We start from the raw sequence: 22040 nt of genomic DNA on the forward strand, positions 1-22040 counted from the left end.
TTGACTAGCCCCCAAAAAATAACTGGAGACTTGAATGAGACTTGGACCAAATTACTTGAGACTTATTTGGGACTTGAGCAAAGATGACTTGGTCACAGCACTGGCTTTTCCATTTCTAGGTGGACTATAATGCAGCTAACTGGTTAACTAAGAACATGGATCCTCTGAACGACAACGTGACCGCTCTGCTCAACAACTCCTCCAGCAACTTCATCCAGGACCTGTGGAAAGACGGTTAGTCCTCCGTGACGGGGCAACAAGTCCTCATTTCACCACAAATCTGTTGTCATGGTAATCACGTGGTATCCATCTCTCCTGTGTCAGCGGATCGAGTGGTGGGTCTGGAGACCATAACCAAGATGTCAGAGAGTTCGGGGCCCTCGAAATCCAAGAAGGGCATGTTTCGCACAGTGGGTCAGCTGTACAAGGAGTCTCTGGGCAAGCTGATGACCACGCTGCACAACACGCAGCCCAACTTTGTCCGCTGCATCATCCCCAACCACGAGAAGAGGGTAGGCCATCCGTGTTTACTTCTAGGGGTGGGACAAATCGAAAATTGTGTGTATCGTGATTTGTTTTGCGACGATTTTTAAAATTGATTATTTTCCCTAGAATCTATATTTTTTATTTTACCAATGATTCATCTAAATATTTTCTGTTTATATGGTATCATATCCACTTCCAGCAAAACAGACGGAAAGCAGAAACTGCAGTAAACCCATGTTATGTACTTCTTTACAGAATAATGAAATAAATATCTGACTGACGTGATTATAAAAAAAATTCTTTTTAGAAAACAATTAGTTTTTAGAAATGTCATGATATATTGTCTCTAGAAGTGTATTAATCAACTTTTATTTTTGTTGAAGAAGGAAAAGAAAATCACATTACTCGATACTATCGAATCGCTACACTACAATCGCAATAAATGAAAATCGCAGTACAAATCTAATCAGTACCCATGTATCGTGAAAGAATCGAATCGGGACAAAAGCACATCGTCCCAGCCCTAGTTCTTTCTCTCCGAATGTATCCAGAACAAATTATTTTATTTGAGCTGAAGCTGCAGTGTGTAGAGAAGACACTGAGTGTTGCTGCTGTGCTGCAGGCTGGGAAGATGGACTCCAACCTGGTGCTGGAGCAGCTCAGGTGTAACGGCGTACTGGAGGGCATCAGAATCTGCAGGCAGGGATTCCCCAACCGCATCGTGTTCCAGGAGTTCAGACAGAGGTGAGGAAACCGTCTGACACCACATTTATTCGGATTATTAGTCTTTAAACGTAAACAACATGAATTGTTGTGTTTTGTACTGATGTTGACGGTATCTGTATTAGTAATATAAGAACTGCACTGTAATAAGCCCCAACTTTGTGAATTTACTTGGCAGTGCTAGGAACCTGATATTACCAGTGTTTTAGCCTTTCGTTTTAACGTAGTGTTGCAGTTCCTCACTGTGACCACTGGAAGGCAGACACAAATCTGCAAACTTTCAAAATAAAACGACCAACAAAGTGTGCGAAATGAAATCATTACATCACCCATTTCTGGGACAAGTTTGCATGTTTTTTGTTTAACCTTAAGGCAAGACACTACAGGTGAATAGGGTACACATGTTAACTAATGGATATCACCCTGAAACAGGTGATTACTTGCATCAAGCCAATTATGTTTTCTGAAATGTTATGTTTAAATATGCAAATGAGGCATTATCATATGCACATATCTAAATATGTGCTAATTTGCATACATTTCCAGAAGAGAAATCTGAACATTGGATAAAGCCAGGTTCAAAACTCTTGGTCCATTTTGTTGACATACATACAGTATTAGAGTCAAAGGTTTTTATAGAGGTAATTTTGGATATCTCTTTTTATAACTCCATACATCAGAAAATACTGTCAACAGCCATACAAAAAAATCTATTTTCTCCATGTTTTTAGTAATACAATGTTGTATAAATCCAGCTATGATATAGAGTATATGAACAAAGCTCTCTACATGCTACTGAAGTGGAGATTTTTGGAGTATGAGAACAAAACTCATTTTGAGAAAACAGCCTTTAAAGATATGTTTTGTAAAATGCCATTTATTTTTATTGGAAACCACTATTTACAGACACATTATCTAATCAAATCCTTAGCATTCTATACTTTGGATCATATATACTGTACATACTATACTCCTAGGAGAAATCTACAGACACAAATAAAAAAAAAGTGTAATAAATAAACGCCTAAATATGTATTTTGATTGTTTTCTGTCCACTAGTCTGTAAGAAGACATGTTAAGGAAGCAAAATCTCAAAATTGACCAGTGCATATGTCTGGCCTTAAATGAATCATATGCATACCTCTCCAGTTGTTACAGTACAGTGACAGCAAAGTGTTTTTTTCTGTGGTTGTAGATATGAGATTCTGGCTGCCAATGCCATCCCAAAGGGCTTCATGGATGGGAAGCAGGCGTGCTGCCTGATGGTGAGCTAAATGGAACTGGACGGTTTTGTGTTATCACACATATACAATATAATACTGCTGATACAGTCTGTTCTGTTTTGAGAATACCTGCATACTAAAAGTTGAGAAGTTGTCCACAGTAACCGCTTCCACAACTTTAATGAACATGTCAGTTGAATATGAATTTACTTGAAAATGTTAAAAGAAGCAGAAATGTCTGTCCTTTAAGCACACTCCTCCTCTCCTCTCCTCTTCTCTGCTCTCCTGCAGGTGAAGCACCTGGATCTGGATCCTAACCTGTATCGTATCGGTCAGAGTAAGATGTTCTTCAGGACGGGAGTCCTGGCCCAGCTGGAGGAGGAGAGAGACCTCAAACTGACCGTCGTCATCATTGCCTTCCAGGCACAAGCAAGAGGCTTCCTGGCCCGCAAGTAAGAGAAACAGTTAGACTGGACGCTGCTACGCAAGTACAAGTTTAGGGTACTCGTACTATACTTGAGTATTTCCATTTTCTGCTGCTTTATACTTCTACTCCACTACATCTCAGAGGTAAATATTGTACATTTTACTCCACTACATTTATTTGACAACTTTAGTTACATTGCAGATTCATATTATTAATACAAAACACAATCAAATGAATCATGATGTATTTTTTTTTTTATAGATTAAGATCAAACTGTATTGATCCTGGGGGGGACATTCACAAATTACCCAGCAGTATAGTATATAAAGTAATTCAACTGAGCTCCACCTTTACCAGCTGCAACATTATAGAGATGAACACATGAATGCATCAATAATTACAATCCAGTCATATGAAATATATTCTGCATAATGAGTACTTTCACTTTTGGTACTTTAAGTATATTTTGATGCTAATGCTAAGTAACATTTGCAGGGCTTTTACTTGTAACAGAGTATTTTTACACTATAGTATTGCTACATGTACATAGTACTATGAGTACTTCTTCCAGCTCTTCCAGCTCTTGCTGCTTAGTTAATCTTTCTTTGTGTGTTGTCAGAGCTTTCAGTAAACGTCAGCAGCAACTGACCGCCATGAAGGTGATCCAGAGGAACTGTGCCTGCTACCTCAAACTCAAGAACTGGCAGTGGTGGAGGCTCTTTACTAAGGTCAAACACACACACACACACACACACACACACACACACACACACACACACACACACACTCTCTTAAAAAAGCAGGGAATCAGAGCAAGCTATTTTTCACGGTGGTTATGTTCTAAAGCACTGATAAACACTCACACACCTCTGGATTGCCGGATTATAAGTAAACGCAGAGTTTTGTTCTGTGTGTCAGTTAAATGTGTGCATCGATTTGAGACGCTGAGGGGCAAAGCAGCAGTTTGGAATGAGAGGGCTGCACAACCTGCATGCTGTTATTGGCTGGGGGTTACACACCCACGTGGGGCCCAGAGGCTTTTTGTTGATGCCCATAAATGTCCCGACTGACCAAATAGAAAAGAGAGAATCCAGGCAGAGGGCAGGGTCTCTGCAGATACAGACACCACCACACACTTCTAGTGGGTCATAAGTGATGATTGCGAGGGATTACTTCTGTATTAGTCTGTACATTGTATTTTTAGGAAAATCTGTTCCATATTATATCTTTTAAAACACATTTCCTGTAAAGCCAGGCTGAGTTGTGGATGTGTGACGTGTCTGTCCGTGGTTCAGGTGAAGCCCCTGCTGCAGGTCACCCGACAAGAAGAAGAAATGGGTCAGAAAGATGAGGAGCTAAAGGCAGCAAAGGAGGTGGCGGCCAAGGTGGAGACCGAGCTGAAGGACATCACCCAGAAACACACCCAGGTGAAAGAAATGCAGCTCTTTATCTTGTTTTTTTTATTATCTTAAAAGTTCCATAAATGACAGGAGTGTGTGTTTGTAGCTGATGGAGGAGCGAGCCCAGCTGGAGATGAAGCTGCATGCAGAGACGGAGCTGTACGCTGAGGCGGAGGAGATGAGGGTGCGACTGGAGGCCAAGAAGCAGGAGCTGGAGGAGGTGCTGCACGAGATGGAGTCTCGGTTGGAGGAGGAGGAGGACCGCAGCAACGCCCTGCACAACGAGAGGAAGGAGCTTGAGCAGCAGCTGCAGGTCCACACAACATATCATCATTATTATTATTATTATTATTATTATTATTATTACTATTATTATTACACAGTCTTATGAGACAGAGTATCTCATTCGGGATTAATTGACATTGTCATCTTAATAACTAATCTACTAAAATTAAGTACATAATCAAAAATGTTCCTATGTGCAGTAAGATAAGATACACCTTTATTGTCTCCTTTAGGAGAAATTTGGGTAACACTCTACATAAGAGTGGCATGACACTGTCATGAACACATGACACTGTTATGACACATGAACCCTAACCCTAACTCTAACCCTTTAATAAATACCCAGACCCATCCAGACCTGACAGCCACATTTTACAGTTACTCCATATCACACTCACTAGAAATGACTTCATGTTCAACAATAACCATTATCTCCAGCACTTTTTAACACAGCACGTATTACTAATTTTTAATGGTATGTGTATATATTTTTTAACCTCAAGGGCAAGTAATTCAGACAGTATTGATGACCTTTTAAATATTTTAATTTAATTTTTGAATTTGAATAAGATGGTTTAAATTTGGGCTAGAATTTATTTTGTATTGTGATGCTGGGCTATTTATTTACATAACTATATATATATATGTAAATTCTCTAGGATAGACACACACACACAAGAAAAAGAACCTACTGCACATCCTCCCCCTCATATTCTACATATATTCTACCCAGATATTGCACTTTTCCCATTAGATCAGATTGTGATCAATAACTTATGTATTGCACAATGTCGGATATATTACACATTCACTATCAAATCAAAAATATTGCACCAATGCCCTACCAGATATTGCACATCCTTCGCTTACCATAACTATAACCGTAAAAAAGAATAACATTAATACATTAATAGAACAAACATGCCGCCCCCTTTTTATTTTGTCACATGCTCTATTTTTCACCTATATTCCACCACACATGATGTTTTTCTCTGCAGCTGATGGAGGCCCACATAGCGGAGGAGGAAGACGCTCGTCAGAAGTTGCAGATGGAGAAAGTGTCTGTGGAGGGAAAAGTCAAGAAACTGGAGGAGGACATTCTGACGATGGAGGACCAGAATAACAAACTGCAGAAGGTAGAAAGAGTTTAGCAGTTTTGCCTTGTGGTGTGGTCTGTGTTTTAATACACAGTAACACACACTGTGCTCTTGTGTGTCTACAGGAGCGAAAGCTTCTGGAGGAGCGGCTGGCTGACATGAGCTCTAACCTGGCAGAGGAGGAGGAGAAGTCCAAGAACCTGACCAAACTCAAGACCAAACACGAGTCCATGATCTCAGACCTGGAGTGTCAGTCAGCAAAATACTCCTCCATTCAGTTTTACTCACATCTGTTTAGATATACAGAAGAGGGCAGCTAATAATGTATTGACCTTGGTCTTACTAATCAAAAACTGTCGATCAGAAGGTTTTTTTTTCCATTTGAACAGGCGTTTTTTTCTCTTTTCTGTGTTTAAATAAACGAACAAGGACAATATCCTTGTGTGTAATACAATAAATACAAAGCACACATAAGGTGTGCAGAAGAAATATTACATTATTATTATTATTATATTTACAGAATTTAGAGACACATAAATGAAGTCTATGAACTCCTTTATAAATATATTACAAAGTCAGACTTTTTTACCTGTAAATTTGGATTTATAAATGAGATTTAGCCTAGAAGATTTATAATATTGTATATGGCTGAGAACTCAAATTTCATTCATCTTCTAGGATGCTACGACACGTTTCCAACAAGTAAAAATAGTGTGTTGTAAAGGTGGCAAGTGATATTAATTGCAGGAAGTTTAGAGTTCTTAATAAGAAATTGACCTAACAATTATTTTTCCCATAACACCAATCTCCTGCAGTGCGTATGAAGAAGGAGGAGAAGGGTCGCCTGGACATGGAGAAGGCCAAGAGGAAGGTGGAGGCGGAGCTGGGCGACCTGCAGGAGCAGCGCGCCGACCTGCAGGCCCAACTAGCCGAACTCCGAGCCCAGCTGGCCGCAAAGGAAGAGGAGCTGCAGGCCACACAGGCCCGGTAAGCACACGATGTTCACGACAGCCGACAACAACAACACACTGTCGGACAGAATGACCATAGTGACGATACAGGGTTTTTCCTGCATAGAGAGAATTTTGGACCAGTTTTGTTAATTTGTATATATTTGTATTCATCAAATTGTCAGAAATAGCCTAAAGGTGGCGCAAGAGGAAAGCTCATGGAGTCATTAAAATCAAAAGTGGAAGCATAAATGGGCTCAAGTACATTTTACATTATGTATTCTTTTGTGTTGGTTTTAAGGGTTACATTACACATACCTTTCTGACCTAATTGGGGGAGCTTTGCCTGACAATTTCTGTAACTTTCTGAAGTTACATGACTTCTGTATGACTTCTGAAAGTGTGCCTTTAAGTGTGGTCATTCAGAACAGGCATAAACACTTTCATCTTCAGATAACACGTGTATAATAAAGTTAATTTCAAGCATATTAGGATAAAGACATGGGACCTTTAAAACAAAGCTTCACAGATCTTTCGTTATGTGTAATATTCTGACTGTAGAAAAACTCCCCCAAAGTTGCTAAAACTGAACAGATGTCCTCAGTATCCTTACGGTAGCTGATCCTACTAAGACATTTTCAACCAGACAATAATAAAACTCCTGAAATTAATATTAGTACATTACTATATTAGAAACTTTATCAGAACCTTATTTTTCGTGCACAGCTTGGAGGAGGAGTGCAACCAGCGTGGGGCGGCAGTGAAGCGAGTTCGGGAGTTGGAGGTTTTGCTATCGGAGCTGCAGGAGGACTTGGAGGCCGAGAGGGCAGCCAGGGGGAAGGTGGAGGCGGCCCGGCGGGACCTCGGAGAGGAGCTGAACGCTCTGCGCACCGAGCTGGAGGACAGCCTGGGTACCACCGCCGCCCAGCAAGAGCTAAGGTCTGTACGATCTGATGTTTCCTACATATACAGGACCGGTACCTGATTGGTTGACACATTCTAATACAAACAGAGGACTAGATAACAGTGTAACCTGCATAAACGTGGACGTGTGTAAGCCAAACCTGTCGGCCGTGTCACTGTTGAATGTGTCTTGGTGATGTGGTGTGTATATGTGTGACTGACAGGGCCAAGCGTGAGCAGGAGGTGAGCATGCTGAAGAAAGCCATGGAGGACGAGGGGCGGAGCCACGAGGCCCAAGTCCAGGACCTGAGACAGAAACACAGCCAGGCTGTGGAGGAGCTCACTGAGCAGCTGGAGCAGGCCAAGAGGGTACACACACACACACACACACACACACACACACACACACACACACACACACACACACACACACACAGCGTTATATTACATTATAACGTAACCTCTAGTGCAGACGTACTCAAACTTTTAACTTAAACACATAAAAATATCATAATATGTAAGCAAAACACTGTCCGGTCCGGACCGATTTGCAATTCACTCTATTTTCTGACTTTTATCTGGACTTTGAGACGGTTTTGAGATTTCTGCTTTCACCCCGAAATACAATAGACATGAATGGAATTTAGTTGTTAGTTGTGGTGCTCACAGAAATTAAAAATGTTTTTTTTTCTGAAACGGTTACTCTGAATAATCCACAGAACACACTGTCAACAGCGTTTATAGGGGCTGGGGCTGCAACTAACTTGTTTTGATCGATTAATCATTAGATTTTTTTAGGTTAGTTGTTTAGTTTTTATAATCTCAGAAAATAAAAAATAAATACATTTTTCAAACTTCCAAGAGTTGAATGTGAAATTTTAAAATTTCTAGTTAAAAAAACTCTTACTTTGTTTTTGTTGAGAATGCAGATATTAAAGCAGCAGTAAAAAACATGGTATGACCTTAATGCATATTTAAGTAATGATAAAGAATGATGAGAGATGAACGTGAAAATAGTCTCCCTTAGTGACGTGACCAGTGCACTCCTATTAAATTTGAAAAACACGTACTGAGGCGGACTCAGTCCCTCACTTAGCTCCACGTCTCTCCGCCCAGGTGAGATCTGGTCTGGAGAAAGCCAAGCAGGCTCTGGAGAAGGAGTCTGCAGATCTGAGCGCTGACCTGCGATCCCTCGCCAGCGCCAAACAGGACGTGGAGCACAAGAAGAAGAAGGTGGAGGGCCAGCTGAACGAGCTGAACTCGCGCTTCAACGAGAGCGAGCGGCAGAGGACCGAGCTCGGGGAGCGAGTCTCCAAGATGACTGTGAGTCACAAAAACACTAATGAATCAACACTGAAGCACCGTATATCAAAGCCTGCTTGTATCCAAATATATGTATATATGTAAACATGTTTCCATCAACAACACTGAAAGTTAAAGAGTGGGCAACTGAAAACTAAACAATAAATGAGCAGAAAATGAACAGGGCTGCAACGAAGGATCATTTTCGTAGTCGAGTAATCTGTCGATTATTTTCTCGAATAATCGATTTTGTTGTTTGGTGTATAAAATATCAGGAAATGCGAAAAATCTGTGTTTCCCAAAGCCAAAGATGACGTCCTGAAATGTCTTGTTTTTTTCCACAACTCACAGATATTCAGTTTACTGTCACAGAGGAGAGAAGCAACTACAAAATATTCACATTTAAGAAGCTCTAATGACAGAATTCTTACCTTTTTTTTCATGGAAAAAGGACTCAAACCAATTAATCGTTTATCAAAATAGTTGGCGATTAATTTAAAAGTTGACAACTAATCAATTGATCGATTAATCTTTGCAGCTCTAAGTTCAACCAGCATTCATCTTTGTTAAATTTGACTAGAATATAGAGCAAATTCAATGTTCACTCTTCCTCCATCTGTCTGTCTCTATCCCTCTACCTTCTATCTGCTTTTCCTTCTCTTTGTCTCCTCCAGACGGACCTGGACAGTGTGACGGGTCTGTTGAACGAGGCAGAAGGAAAGAACATCAAGCTGAGCAAAGACGTCGCCAGTCTGTCCTCCCAGCTCCAGGATGCACAGGTGAGGGACACCACACACATATACACACCACTTTATAAAGTTGTAGGTCTGCTTTGAGCTAAATGGCTAACATTAGCATGCCAACATGCTCACAATGACAATGCTAACATGCTCATGTTTAGCAGGTCTAATCTTTACCATGTTCATCATCTTTGTTTAGCAAGTTAGTATCATGGATGTATTATATGACCTGGATACAGCGTTCATGGCAGAGCCTGCTATGAGAGTTGCTCAGTGGCACATACGGCAAAAAAGTTTCCGCTCGGCCCAGAGACTTTACATTGTGGGACCTCCAAAGGTTTTTAAATCGCTTTTCTCGGCTCGAGGGAAGTGTTTTCAAATAAAAAAAGTCCATGGATTAAAAATTCAGCATAGAAAAAATCATAACCAGCCTTGTTTGCAGTTGGAGGTGTCCTGGCAGCAGTTTTACAGACGTTTTTTACAATGGTGGCCTATGGGGGAAATCCTTTCTGGGCCGTAGGGGGGATTGTTGCAGTTTGCATTGTTGCAACACTGCAAATAGCCACTGGAATAAACTGGAGGAAAGGCTGAGCGTTGTTCCTGGGGGGGCTGGTTAGTATGCTAACATTTGCTAACTAGCTAATTGTGGTTTCAAATCATCCTCTGAGGACTATGAATGTCTGTACAAAATGTAGTGCCAATCCTTCACGTAGATGTTGAGACATTTCCCTGAATAAGTGAAAACCTTGACCCACTGGTGGTGCTGGAGGGAACGGAACATTCAGGGGATCACCAAAGTCAGTGGGGTTTGTCTTCTTGGGACCATGAACGTGCAACATTTCACTCACCATAGGTAGATATTTCATTCTGGTGGACAAACCTCTTTTCTCCTCGTCCTTCTTCTCCAGGAGCTGCTGTCAGACGAGACCCGACAGAAGCTGAATCTGTCTGGACGTCTGCGTCAGATGGAGGAGGACAGGAACAGCCTGATGGAGCAGCTGGAGGAGGAGACAGAGACCAAGCGGGCCGTGGAGAGGCAGGTCTCTAGCCTCAACATGCAGGTCAGTACATTCAGACAGATGCGAAATGTGCACTGTTCAAGTCACGAGGCAGTCGGAGAACAATCGGTGGCATCACAAACACTGAAAGGTAGCACCCTGTATAAACCTGACAAACTCCTGTAAGCTCTCACTGTTTCACCTTCTGTCAGCTGTCTGACTCCAAGAAGAAGCTGGACGAGATGTCGGGCACGGTGGAGGCTCTGGAGGAGGGGAAGAAGCGTCTGCAGCGCGAGCTGGAAGCGGCCAACAGCGAGTACGAGGAGAAGGCGTCGGCCTACGACAAGCTGGAGAAGAGCCGCGGCCGAATGCAGCAGGAGCTGGAGGACGTCCTCATGGACCTGGACAGCCAGCGGCAGCTCGTCTCCAACCTGGAGAAGAAGCAGAAGAAGTTTGATCAGGTCTGACTGTAACTCTGGGAGATATTTACTTAGCTTTGTCGGTAACACTTTACTTGAAGGTATCTACGTAAGAGTGACATGACACTGTCATGACACAGTCATGACACTGTCATGACACAGTCATGACACATGAACCATAACTCTAACCCTAACCATAACTTGTCATGACAAAAACCGAATGACACACTAAAAGAAGCGTTATGTCATAAACGTTTGACTTGTTTATAATGTTAATGACACGTTCATGACAGTGTCATGTCAGTCTTATGTAGATACCTTCAAGTAAAGTGTAACCGCTTTGTCTAACTTCACATACACTTTATTTACTACGTATTTTTGCACAGGAGTACTGTGGGTTTTGTTCCCCGTCATTTACATTAAAAGACATTTTAAAAGGCTCCAAACATTCCTACATAAAAACTTCCCTCAGTGCAGATGTCCCTGTACTTTCTGTTCATCTTACATTCACATCTAAGCTCCGGTGATCTCCTCTGTCTTCAGATGCTGGCAGAGGAACGCGCCGTGTCCTGTAAGTTTGCGGAGGAGCGGGATCGGGCGGAGGCGGAGGCGAGGGAGAAGGAAACACGGGTCTTGGCTCTGGCCAGAGCGCTGGAGGAAAACCAGGGCGCTCTGGAGGAGGCGGAGAAGACCATGAAGGGGCTCCGAGCTGACATGGAGGACCTCATCAGCTCCAAGGATGACGTGGGGAAGAGTGTAAGAGGAAACATGAACATTTTTATTTTCTTTGACATCTTTTCTGATCTTATCCCCCGTTCTCTACACTCTCCATTGGCTCCCTGGTGCATTTTAGAATCAATTTTGTTTTTAAGGCCTTAAATGGCCTGGCCCCGCCGTATTTGTCTGAGATTTTAACCCTTTGCAAGCACAACAGGTCATTATGGTCATCCAATCAACTCATTTTAGAAGTCCCAAGGTCAAGGTAGAAATGATGGGGTGATCATGCTTTTGCAGTTGCTGTCCCAAGACTTTGGAACAAGTTACCTCCTGACATTCACACTATTCCTCATTTTAAATCCAAACTCAAAACATAATTTTTCTTAGAATGGCTTTCAATACATAGTAGACGTTCTCCCATTCTTCCTCCTGTTTTTGTGCAATCTTTTCAGATTTTACTGTATTCTATGTTTTATTCTTTTTATTGTATAGTATGTTGTTTTATTCTTGGTCCTTGATGTAAAGGACTTTGGATACCTGCTGGTTGCTGTAAAGCAATATATCAATACATGTTGGTTGGTTGGTTGATTGATTGATTGATTGATTGATTATCCTCTCTCGGTTCTCCGTCAGGTCCATGACCTGGAGAAGGCCAAGCGTGGCCTGGAGGCCATCGTGGACGAGATGAGGACGCAGATGGAGGAGCTGGAGGACGAGCTGCAGGTGGCCGAGGACGCCAAGCTGCGTCTGGATGTCAACACTCAGGCTCTCCGAGCGCAGCACGAGAGGGAGCTGCACGCCCGCGATGAGCTGGGCGAGGAGAAGAGGAAGCAGCTGCTCAAACAGGCTGAGTACAAGCTGCTGCTGCTGCTCTTAACGCAAGATCTGGGGCACGTTCAATCTTAAAACGGTGTGCACCGTTTTGCTACGGTTTCCAGGTTGAACGACATGTTTCCTCGGAACGGTGTGAAACGGTGTGCAACAGCTTTGAGTTATGTTTTCTCTCGTTTGGTGGGTGTGTCTCTCATTTAGTGGCTGCGTCACAGAGACGTGTCTGTAAACCCATGGTGATAAAAAGGCAGAGCGCTTGCGCACACAGCAGAGTGTGCAACGCACCCCCGTTTCAGTTTTTTTTTTAAATGTGTTCAGGTCACACAGCTTTTTATTCTAGTATGATTTTAGCTTGTGCAGATATTATGCATGAAGGCACAGTGAATAAAGTGGATACTATAGAAATAGTAAATAAATACAATTTGAATATGGTAGATTCAAAGTTCACATTTTTCTTATACAGTCTGTCTGAAAGGTTCCATTTTAGCGCCTGTTTCTTTAAGCCCCCCTCCCAAAAAGTCTGCTCTGATTGGTCAGCACTTCCGGGTCTTCGGCATCAGAGTCTCTGCACCGTCATTGCAGCCGGGGAATGACTGTAATGGCACTGTAGCGGCACTTTCTACCTATAGTATGATTGTGACATCACAACCGTACAGAAGTCCTGACGGCTCTTTAAAAGGCCTAGCTTTGGATTACGGGCTGTGTGCATTTCTCTGTGGACTGAGGGTTTTTGATGATTCACAGCTGCTCAACCTGATTTAGAATTTAAAAAAAACCTCTTTACAATATGGGACCTTTTTAAATTAATGTGTAGTTTGGACAGTGTGTGTACTCACCCACATTGTTATAAAATCAAATGAATCAAACTAAAATAAAGAGTAAAATGACAATATGTCTAACTGTCCTCCCTGCTGTCACTCCATCAGGTGCGTGAGCTGGAGGCGGAGCTAGAGGAGGAGAGGAAGCAGCGAGGTCAAGCATCGGGCAGCAAGAAGAAGCTGGAGGGGGAGCTGAAGGACATGGAGGACCAACTGGAGGCCACCAGCAGGGGGCGCGACGAAGCCGTCAAGCAGCTCCGCAAGATCCAGGTCAGCCTCAAAGTAGTCTCGCTTTGCCAGACCCTCCTCCACAGAGCTGCGGAGGAGGGTCTGGCTAGTCCACATAGCATTCTGGGATGGGAGAAAAACGTGCTCTGGTTTATTATTTAAACCAATCACAATCGTCAGGGGCGGCGCTAAGCACCGGGAAAGCCACGGTGCCGTTGCAAAATAGCCTCGGGAAGGAACTTGTTTTGGTGGAACATGTGTAAGTTCAAAAGTTGTTTTAGTCGTGCAACAGAAAACTCTATTTTGATTGATTGGACAGATAGTCTAGCTAGCTGTCTGGATTTACCCTGCAGAGATCTGAGGAGCAGTTAACCATAGTCCTCAGAAATCTGGCAAAGTTTAAAATTCCAACACAAACTAAATGGAAGGCAACTGACATCCGGCTGAAAGAGTGAAATCCGGCGGAATTTCCTACGGCAGTGGAGCAATTCCGGAAGTGGAACGTTGTGAATATAGACTAGCCTCAATGCAACTAAAGCTGCACTGCTAGTTTTGATTAAGTATTTTACATCATGAATTTTACATGAAACATAACGCGTTTTTTGTTTTGTTTTCTTGTACGAGTGGTTACTCAGTTACTAAACTACAAGAGTCAACCTGCGTCAGATATATTTACAAGCCTGTATGACCTGCTCCGCTCTGGTCACAGGGCCAGGTGAAGGATCTCCAGAGGGACCTGGAGGACTCGCGTGCGGCCCAGAAGGAGGTCCTGGCCTCAGCCAGAGAGTCTGAGCGCAGATCCAAGGCCATGGAGGCGGACATCGTCCAGCTGCACGAGGTGACGCCTGTGGTGCCCTCTTACACCGCAGCTTCACAATAAAAGCTTGTTGTTTGCCATCAATTATGACATGAACATGTTTAAGTTGTTGTTGAAATTAGGGAGAGATGACATGATCTTCATTTGTGTTTCTCTGTCCAGATGTTGGCAGGAGTTGAGAGAGCTCGTAAGCAGGCAGAGGCAGAAAGAGACGAGCTGTCTGAAGAGCTGGCCAGTAACTCCTCTGGAAAGTGGGTGTCTTATGTTAATATATATATATATATATATATATATATATATATATATATATATATATATATATATATATATATATATATACACATGATTTATTTATTTTTTCAAGAATTGTAGAAGATTAAATGAATACATCTATTATTTGGGCCACAAATACTTGTTGCCACAGTCATCAGATTGTAAACATCGGAAGGAATACAAGTTTTGTGATGCTAACAGGAAATAGAACATACAGTTCAATCTAGATGTTTGAATTTAAATTACCCATTGGTTTGTAAAGATGTAACTTTTCCCCTCAGAAATATATATTCTTGTGAGTAGAAGAGCTTATAAAAAAAGTCTTGCGATGCACAATGAAAAATGTGAATGTCCTCTCTAATCAGATTTACTTTCCAACCTTCCCTCCATCCTCCTCCTTGTGTTCAGATCGCTGCTGTCGGATGAGAAGCGTCGCCTGGACACTAAGATCAGCCAGCTGGAGGAGGAGCTGGAGGAAGAGCAGGCCAACGTGGAGAGCCTCAATGACCGGCTGAGGAAGAGCCAGCAGCTGGTAGGCCCAGAGTAGGGCTGTAAATCACCATACCACATTATATCCATTCTTTGGACAACGATCGGGGGTGGCAGTAGCGGTGTCAGTCTGTAGGGAGTTGGGTTGGGAGAGTCTAAGTCCCCGTACGGACCTAAGTATGGAGTGTGGACTGGTAGCTGGAGAGATGCCAGTTCACCTCCTGGGCACTGCCAAGGTGCTCGTGAGCAAGGCACTGAACCCCCCCCCCACAACCGCTGAGGGCACTTGTTCAGCAGTTGCATTTCCTCACTCGTGTGTGTCGATCCAGATCGACGTATCGTTACAGCCCTGGTCCAGAGTGGAGAGGCTTTAGCAAAGACTAACCTGGGATCTAAGCGCTGTTTCCATAGCATGGAAGCTAAGTTCCTTCCTCTTCATGTTTCTTTCTCATGTTTCCTTTGTTTTTGTGGTGCAGGTGGAGCAGCTGGGTGCAGAGCTGGCGGCGGAGCGCTCCACCTCCCAGAGCCGCGAGGGATCCAGGCAGCAGCTGGAGAGGCAGAACCGAGAGCTGAAGGCCAAGGTGCAGCAGATGGAGGGCCAGGGCCGCTCCAAACTCAAAGCCTCCATCGCCGCCCTCGAGGCCAAGCTGAGAGAGGCGGAGGAGCAGCTGGAGATTGAGAGCAGGTACTGGTGCATGGTGGGAAACTGAGTTCCAAAAGTTAATTTCCTAATAGAATTTAAGCAGCACAACAAAGAGAGCCAAATAAGTACAATTATTTTTAGAGAAGAAAGAAGACGCTTAAGGATTAAATCACTTCTCAAAACCTGTTTAAAAAAAAAGACGCTTTTTATTAATGCAAGCACAACTTTTTGTTCTTAGCTGTTTTATTGTTTCTATCTTAATCATTTTATTTATTTATTTATTATTATTATTTGTCTGATTTCATTTGCCTCATTGTGGTGCTAAAATGTTTTATTCCTGGTTCAGCCACGTAAAGCACTTAATAACTTTGTCTTGAAAAGTGCTATAATTATTATTCGGATTATTGGCCTGATTATGTAGTTTTAGTTTGGTTTTAGTTTTATTCATTCAATTATTTTTCACTGCTTATTTATGTTGTGGTTTGTTTACTAACCCTGATCTGGATTGGTTGCGGCTCCCTTCGTTGGGCTTGATGTGCTCGTTGTGGAGGATTAACTCCACCTGTGCAGTATTGGTTATATAATTAAACCCACCTGTGTGAGTAGTATTGGTTGTATAATTAAACCCACCTGTGTGAGTAGTATTGGTTGTATAATTAAACCCACCTGTGTGGTAGTATTGGTTGTATAATTAAACCCACCTGTGTGAGTAGTATTGGTTGTATAATTAAACCCACCTGTGTGAGTAGTATTGGTTGTATAATTAACCCCACCTGTGTGAGTAGTATTGGTTGTATAATTAACTGTGTGAGTAGTATTGGTTGTATAATTAAACCCACCTGTGTGAGTAGTATTGGTTGTAATTGCCTGTGCACACGCTGAGGAAGGCCGTTGCCTGAAACGTCTGTTGTGTAGCAATAAACTCTCAAATTGGAGTGCTCTCCTAGTAGCTTTATTTATGATTATTCACTTTTAGGATCCAGCACTCAGCCTAAAGCCTTTGCTTTAGGATGGGAGGCATTCATCCTTGCTTTCTAAGTATCTAACTGAGTTGAGCGCGTCCAGTCCTATTTTTTAGAATTATTATAAATGATATAATGGCGATAATTTGATGTGTTGTGTAGAGAGCGTCAGGCCAACGGTAAGAATCTGCGTCAGAAAGAGAAGAAGCTGAAGGATTTGACCATCCAGATGGAGGATGAGAGGAAGCAGGCGCAGCAGTACAAAGACCAGGTAGGCCTAATTCTGGAGTGAAACTACAAGTAACATAATGGCATAATGGCACTGTCATTCATGATGCCTTCACAGTCCCATATGTGTTTGTGTGCGCTGTGCAGGCGGAGAAGGGCAACGTGCGGGTGAAGCAGCTGAAGCACCAGCTGGAGGAGGCGGAGGAGGAGGCTCAGCGCGTGGCAGCAGCTCGCAGGAAGCTGCAGCGGGAGCTGGACGAGGCCACCGAGGCCAACGACACGCTCAGCAGAGACATGGCTTCACTCCGGAGCAAACTCAGGTACTCAACTCTGGGACGGAGACTACATTTACGTTGCTACGTTTTGATTTTTAAAAAAAAAACAAGTATCTTTTGCTACGTTTACACCTCGCATTCACACTGCTCTGGCGTTTCAGAGCCCCTATACCGGAGACATTTGAAAACACTTCTGAACCCATTTTGGTTTGGAATTTCTGCCTGACATTACCAAGGAAACTACTGGGCGGAGTACACATGCTGCCTCCTGTTTACTCCGCACACGCATGCCCAGTATACAAGAATGTTGATGAGATATGCTAAAAACACTTGTGTGCACGGAGATCGCTTTTGGCTCAAAACTCCGCTTAAAAACCAAAACGTAGCAATTTAAATGTAGCCTGAGTGATGGGGAGACTGGGAAACATCTTCATAATGCTACTACTATAATACGGATGAAACAAAAAGATTAGTGAATAATAAGAAAACTAGAGACAACATTTCTGACTGGATTTTTTTTTTAGGTAGAGACCAATATCGATATTTGGGAGTATTTCTTTTTCGACATGAATTATTATTATTTTTTTTTAGAAAGATCGCTTAATTGTAGGCTTAAATTTAGTGTTTAAGACGTGTGCTGAGCAAAACATTTTGCAGTCGGAAACTAAAGTTGACGGTGCTCTCTGGTTGGGCTGAAATCAGTTGATTAATCATTTAGTCGATAAACAATTATTGATTTTTAAATTAGTTGTTCAGTTGAGTGGAGTTGTTTTTTTAAGCAGCTTCTCAAATGTGAAGATTTGCTGCTATTTTCTATCGTGATAAACTGCATATAAGGAGAGAACTCAAAGGGGACTCGGAGAGCGCAGACCTCTGACAAGGCATGCCCTATCTCACAATGTTAATGCAGTGTGAATGTTCCTAATCCAGAACTAATTTTTCGGATTATTCCGACACCACATGAACGCTGCACAAACGCCACACGTCGCAACGTTAGCGAAAGAGACAAATAATGTGTGTGTCCGCCCCATGATACGGATCCTCTCCAAAATGTAATGGGTGTCTCTTTGGTCCATGCTACACCCTGACACCAAGATTCATGAAAATCTGTCAAACCGAACCGAAAACATAACCTCCGTGGTGGAGGATAACATAATAAAATAGAATATCTTTGGGTCATCCGAAATTATGGGCATTTTTTCTGTTTTTTTTTATTTTACAAACTAAACAAATAATCAATTAATAATAATAATAAAAAAAACATATATAAGAAATATAATTAAAATAAATGTATGGAAGCTGGAGCGAGCCACCAAGAAAAAGACTATAAACACATCAAATTAACACTTAGAGTTAGCTGCTGTTTGGTTTTTCCATGTACTGCTTATCAATTTAATATTGCAATTTAAAAAGTCAGTCCGTTTGTCAGAACAGTATCTTTGCTTAACATGTTAGACTGTTAGATTAGAAACATCCAGGTCCACCTGAAACATAATAGTTTTGCATAGATAAAGTAAAAAGGTAATCCTAATTATTTATAATTAGGCCTTAAACCTTTGTAGTGTCTGGAAAAAAAGAACTGTGAAGGCATGAGATCATTTGTGATTTCACATTTCCTCTTCCTCCTTTCATGTCCTGTTTCACACCTGTCCTCAGACACTACTGACCTGCAAACTGTCCGCAAAGCATGCTGGGAATATTCTCCTCTTTCTCTACGGGCTCTTTAACTTCCGTTTCCTCATCGCTCTCCTAATGCCTCCGGTTTACACCTGCTGCAAGATTTCAGGGGCTTCAGCTTTCTTTCTTTTGGGGTTTAACCTCGCTTTGCAACAAGCCATCCTTCCTCTATCCTTCCTCTCCTTTTGACCCCCCCCCGTTCCTCCTCTTCATCTTCCTCCTGATGTGTCGGCTGTTCCCAGGCGCGCCGGCGGTGGCGGTGGGGGAGAGGCGATGTTCAGCAGCCCCGGTCCCCGGAGCAGTGGCAGCGGCAGCATGCGGAGCCTGGGGCTGGGGGGGAGCATCAGCCGCAGGAGCACCATCAGAGAGAACTCGGTGGAGCTGCCGGAGGAAGAGCCTCCATCCCAGTCTCCGTCTCCCTCTCCGGAACCCCGCGGAGACGCCTACACCTACTCCCCCGACGAGTAGGGGGGGTTCACCCAAGTTGTGGGGGGGCAGAAACTGTCCCAGCAATATTTTCACACTTTTATTTTAAATTATTTGAAAGTTTCCTTTTAACAATAACGTGAAGGAGTCTCATAGATATTTTAACAACGCGATGGATTTATGTTGAAATTCTCAACGACATTACACAAACAAGTTGGGGTAAAAAAAAAAAGGGGGGGATTAAGTCCCAATAATGATAAACAAGTAAACACCATGTCATTCTGATCATACATTTTTATATTAGTTATTTAGATTATTTTAAAAAGTTATTTTAGACTTATAAAGTCTGTGAAATGAATTGGCAACTATATTGAGAACTAATCATTTGTGCCGAACGTCCATTGGTTCCAGCTTTTTAAATGTGAAAGATTTAGTCCTTTTTGTTGTCATATACGATAGTAAACTGAAGATCTTTGAGTTCTGCACTGTTGGCCAAAACAAAAGAAGCATTTTCAAGACGTCACTTTGAGCTATGGGAAATTATTACACTACTTTGTCACATTTTATAGACAAAATATTTGAATTAACCAAGGAAGGTCTACAGATACTGTAGTATAAAAAATTAAAACAAGAATAGATGTGAATGAAAATCCGTAGTCAAATAATCTACAATAATTTTTTTTTAAGTCTTTATTTGTAACGCTCCAAAATACAATGTTTATTCTTTACTCTATGAAATGTTCCAGCTGTGTCTGAGAAATTACATTTTCCATGTGAAATTGCTCCAAATACTACCCTACCCATAAGCCTCAGCGGCTGGTGCTATGCAGAAGACTACAGCCAGAGTGTTACCATAATGCAGGACACTTTATAGCTGCAGTCAGAAACCAAAGGTTGCAGTAAAGATGCTTAATTTATCCAAAATCTAAAAGTAAGATGATTCTAATTTTGACATTTATCCAAAATGAAAGCTCGATGCACTCTGGGATTTGAAGTTGCCTTATCTCCTGAAGCTGTTGTGGACACTTAATAAGTGTCTCGTTTCAGTTCCATGTGTTGAAATGTTCCAAACGGTCACAGGACATTATCACTTTTTTTTTTTTTTTTTACTTATTTTAATTATCAGTGGCTAGTTTTAGTGTATGTATTTAATTGTTGGCAGCTTACATCCAGTTAAACCTGTCGCTCCATAATTTCCTATCTTGTCTTTCTGGCTTTATTAAGTCATGTACTGCTCACTTTTGTTTTTATCTCCCCTTCTCAAAAATGTATCAATTAATTAGAAAAAAACCCACACAGTTCAGGAAGCCCACTTAAAAAAAAACCTAACAAGTAACCCTAAAATTACATTTTAAGGACACACGCAGGTCCCCATTTAATTTTTCATTTTGAATCTTTCACAACTAAGTTCTCTCTAAGAGCTGTTCTTACTTTATTAACATGAAGTAATCCTACTAGCATCAGCTAGATGCAAAGTTGTTTAACTTTATTTTGGGGAAATAAATCTCAATATTTAAGAAAAGTCCAATGAGCACAGAGAAAGAGGTCTGAATGAAAATAGATTTGAAATCCTCAAAGTTTACCAAATGAAACGGACACAAAATGATCTCCAAAATAAAACGCAGCATCCAGAATCTGATTCCCAGTTTAATTTGACAAGAGTTCGAGGGTTTGTGATGTGAAGTCAAGGAAAAGAAGCAACCATTATTTTAAATGTGGCTTAATATAACATAATGTATGTGAATTTAATATATTTAGATGTATTTATATTACAGGTAGTTTAAAGAATTTATTTATAAATATATATATAGATATATAGAGATATATATCTATATATATCAGTTTTCCTAGTTTCAGGATGTGCAAGTAACTGTGTCGCACCCCCCCCCTAAAAAAAATCAGCTGTTGAGAATGTATTTTCAGAATCCTCAGAGATGCTTCTAACCATCTGTTGCTCAATAATAATAATAATAAAAAAGATTAACGTAATTCTCAAGTTGAGACTTTTTTCTATCCAGGTCCTTTTTTGTAAAGCACAAGCAAAATATTTATTGTATGAAAACTTTAAAATATCCACACAAATAAGAAACAATATATTATGATTCATACTTTTGTTTAAAATTTGGATTTAAAAATTAAGCAAGAATGGAGTCACTACTTCGGAAAATGGTTAAAAATCTGTTTTTAATCATGCAGCACACTAACGATGTTCTCATCCAAATAGAAGTACGGAAGCCCCGAGAGGCAAGTCAGAAAAAGAAATTCTGGTGATCCATTTTTTGAATGATCAAAATAGTTTTCTCTCCTGTGACTTAAGATCAGGTGAAAAAGGAGGTTTTGCCAGGATGATCGAAGTTCCCTAAAAATAAGGAAGAAAAAAGCTTTTCGCAGGTGATTTGTTTGTCTTCTTGTAATACCCACAAGAGGCTACCCCCATGTTTGAGATGGGACTGAAATCCGTTTTCTTTCTTCTTGATCCTGACAAAAAAATCAGGATGTTTTCAGATGATTAAAAAAAAACAAAAAGAATGAAAAATGATCCTGGCAAAACCTTTTCTTTTTTTTTCACCTTTTATAAGCCTAACCTATTTTATACCAGACATCATTTCAGTATGAGTCACCAGATTTTTTTTCTTGTCACTTGCCTCTCAGGGCTTCCATATAGAAGAGTCTTTAATGATTGAATAAATACCTTCAGAACAG

At 41.4% G+C, this 22040-nt stretch overlaps 1 protein-coding gene across 2 annotated transcripts in view; it reads left to right on the forward strand.

Moving 5' to 3' along the window:
- The window catches only part of LOC144530558 (uncharacterized), a 36463-nt gene extending 16451 nt beyond the window's left edge, over nucleotides 1-20012 (forward strand). For both annotated transcript variants that reach the window (XM_078270172.1, XM_078270173.1), the window contains exons 17-43: nucleotides 120-234; nucleotides 325-512; nucleotides 1109-1230; nucleotides 2405-2474; nucleotides 2724-2884; nucleotides 3479-3587; nucleotides 4155-4286; nucleotides 4366-4572; nucleotides 5543-5680; nucleotides 5767-5890; nucleotides 6457-6628; nucleotides 7318-7530; nucleotides 7719-7863; nucleotides 8611-8817; nucleotides 9471-9575; nucleotides 10445-10597; nucleotides 10747-10995; nucleotides 11497-11709; nucleotides 12304-12516; nucleotides 13428-13589; nucleotides 14257-14385; nucleotides 14527-14615; nucleotides 15046-15169; nucleotides 15603-15811; nucleotides 16894-17002; nucleotides 17107-17279; nucleotides 19154-20012. In XM_078270172.1, the coding sequence (XP_078126298.1) occupies nucleotides 120-234; nucleotides 325-512; nucleotides 1109-1230; nucleotides 2405-2474; nucleotides 2724-2884; nucleotides 3479-3587; nucleotides 4155-4286; nucleotides 4366-4572; nucleotides 5543-5680; nucleotides 5767-5890; nucleotides 6457-6628; nucleotides 7318-7530; nucleotides 7719-7863; nucleotides 8611-8817; nucleotides 9471-9575; nucleotides 10445-10597; nucleotides 10747-10995; nucleotides 11497-11709; nucleotides 12304-12516; nucleotides 13428-13589; nucleotides 14257-14385; nucleotides 14527-14615; nucleotides 15046-15169; nucleotides 15603-15811; nucleotides 16894-17002; nucleotides 17107-17279; nucleotides 19154-19379 (4257 nt within the window). In that variant the 3' untranslated portion in view covers nucleotides 19380-20012. The remainder of the gene's footprint in view (nucleotides 1-119; nucleotides 235-324; nucleotides 513-1108; nucleotides 1231-2404; nucleotides 2475-2723; nucleotides 2885-3478; nucleotides 3588-4154; nucleotides 4287-4365; nucleotides 4573-5542; nucleotides 5681-5766; nucleotides 5891-6456; nucleotides 6629-7317; nucleotides 7531-7718; nucleotides 7864-8610; nucleotides 8818-9470; nucleotides 9576-10444; nucleotides 10598-10746; nucleotides 10996-11496; nucleotides 11710-12303; nucleotides 12517-13427; nucleotides 13590-14256; nucleotides 14386-14526; nucleotides 14616-15045; nucleotides 15170-15602; nucleotides 15812-16893; nucleotides 17003-17106; nucleotides 17280-19153) is intronic.
- Nucleotides 20013-22040: the final 2028 nt, after the last annotated feature.

This window comes from Sander vitreus, chromosome 15 (assembly GCF_031162955.1).
Source record: "Sander vitreus isolate 19-12246 chromosome 15, sanVit1, whole genome shotgun sequence".
NCBI lineage: Eukaryota > Metazoa > Chordata > Actinopteri > Perciformes > Percidae > Sander > Sander vitreus.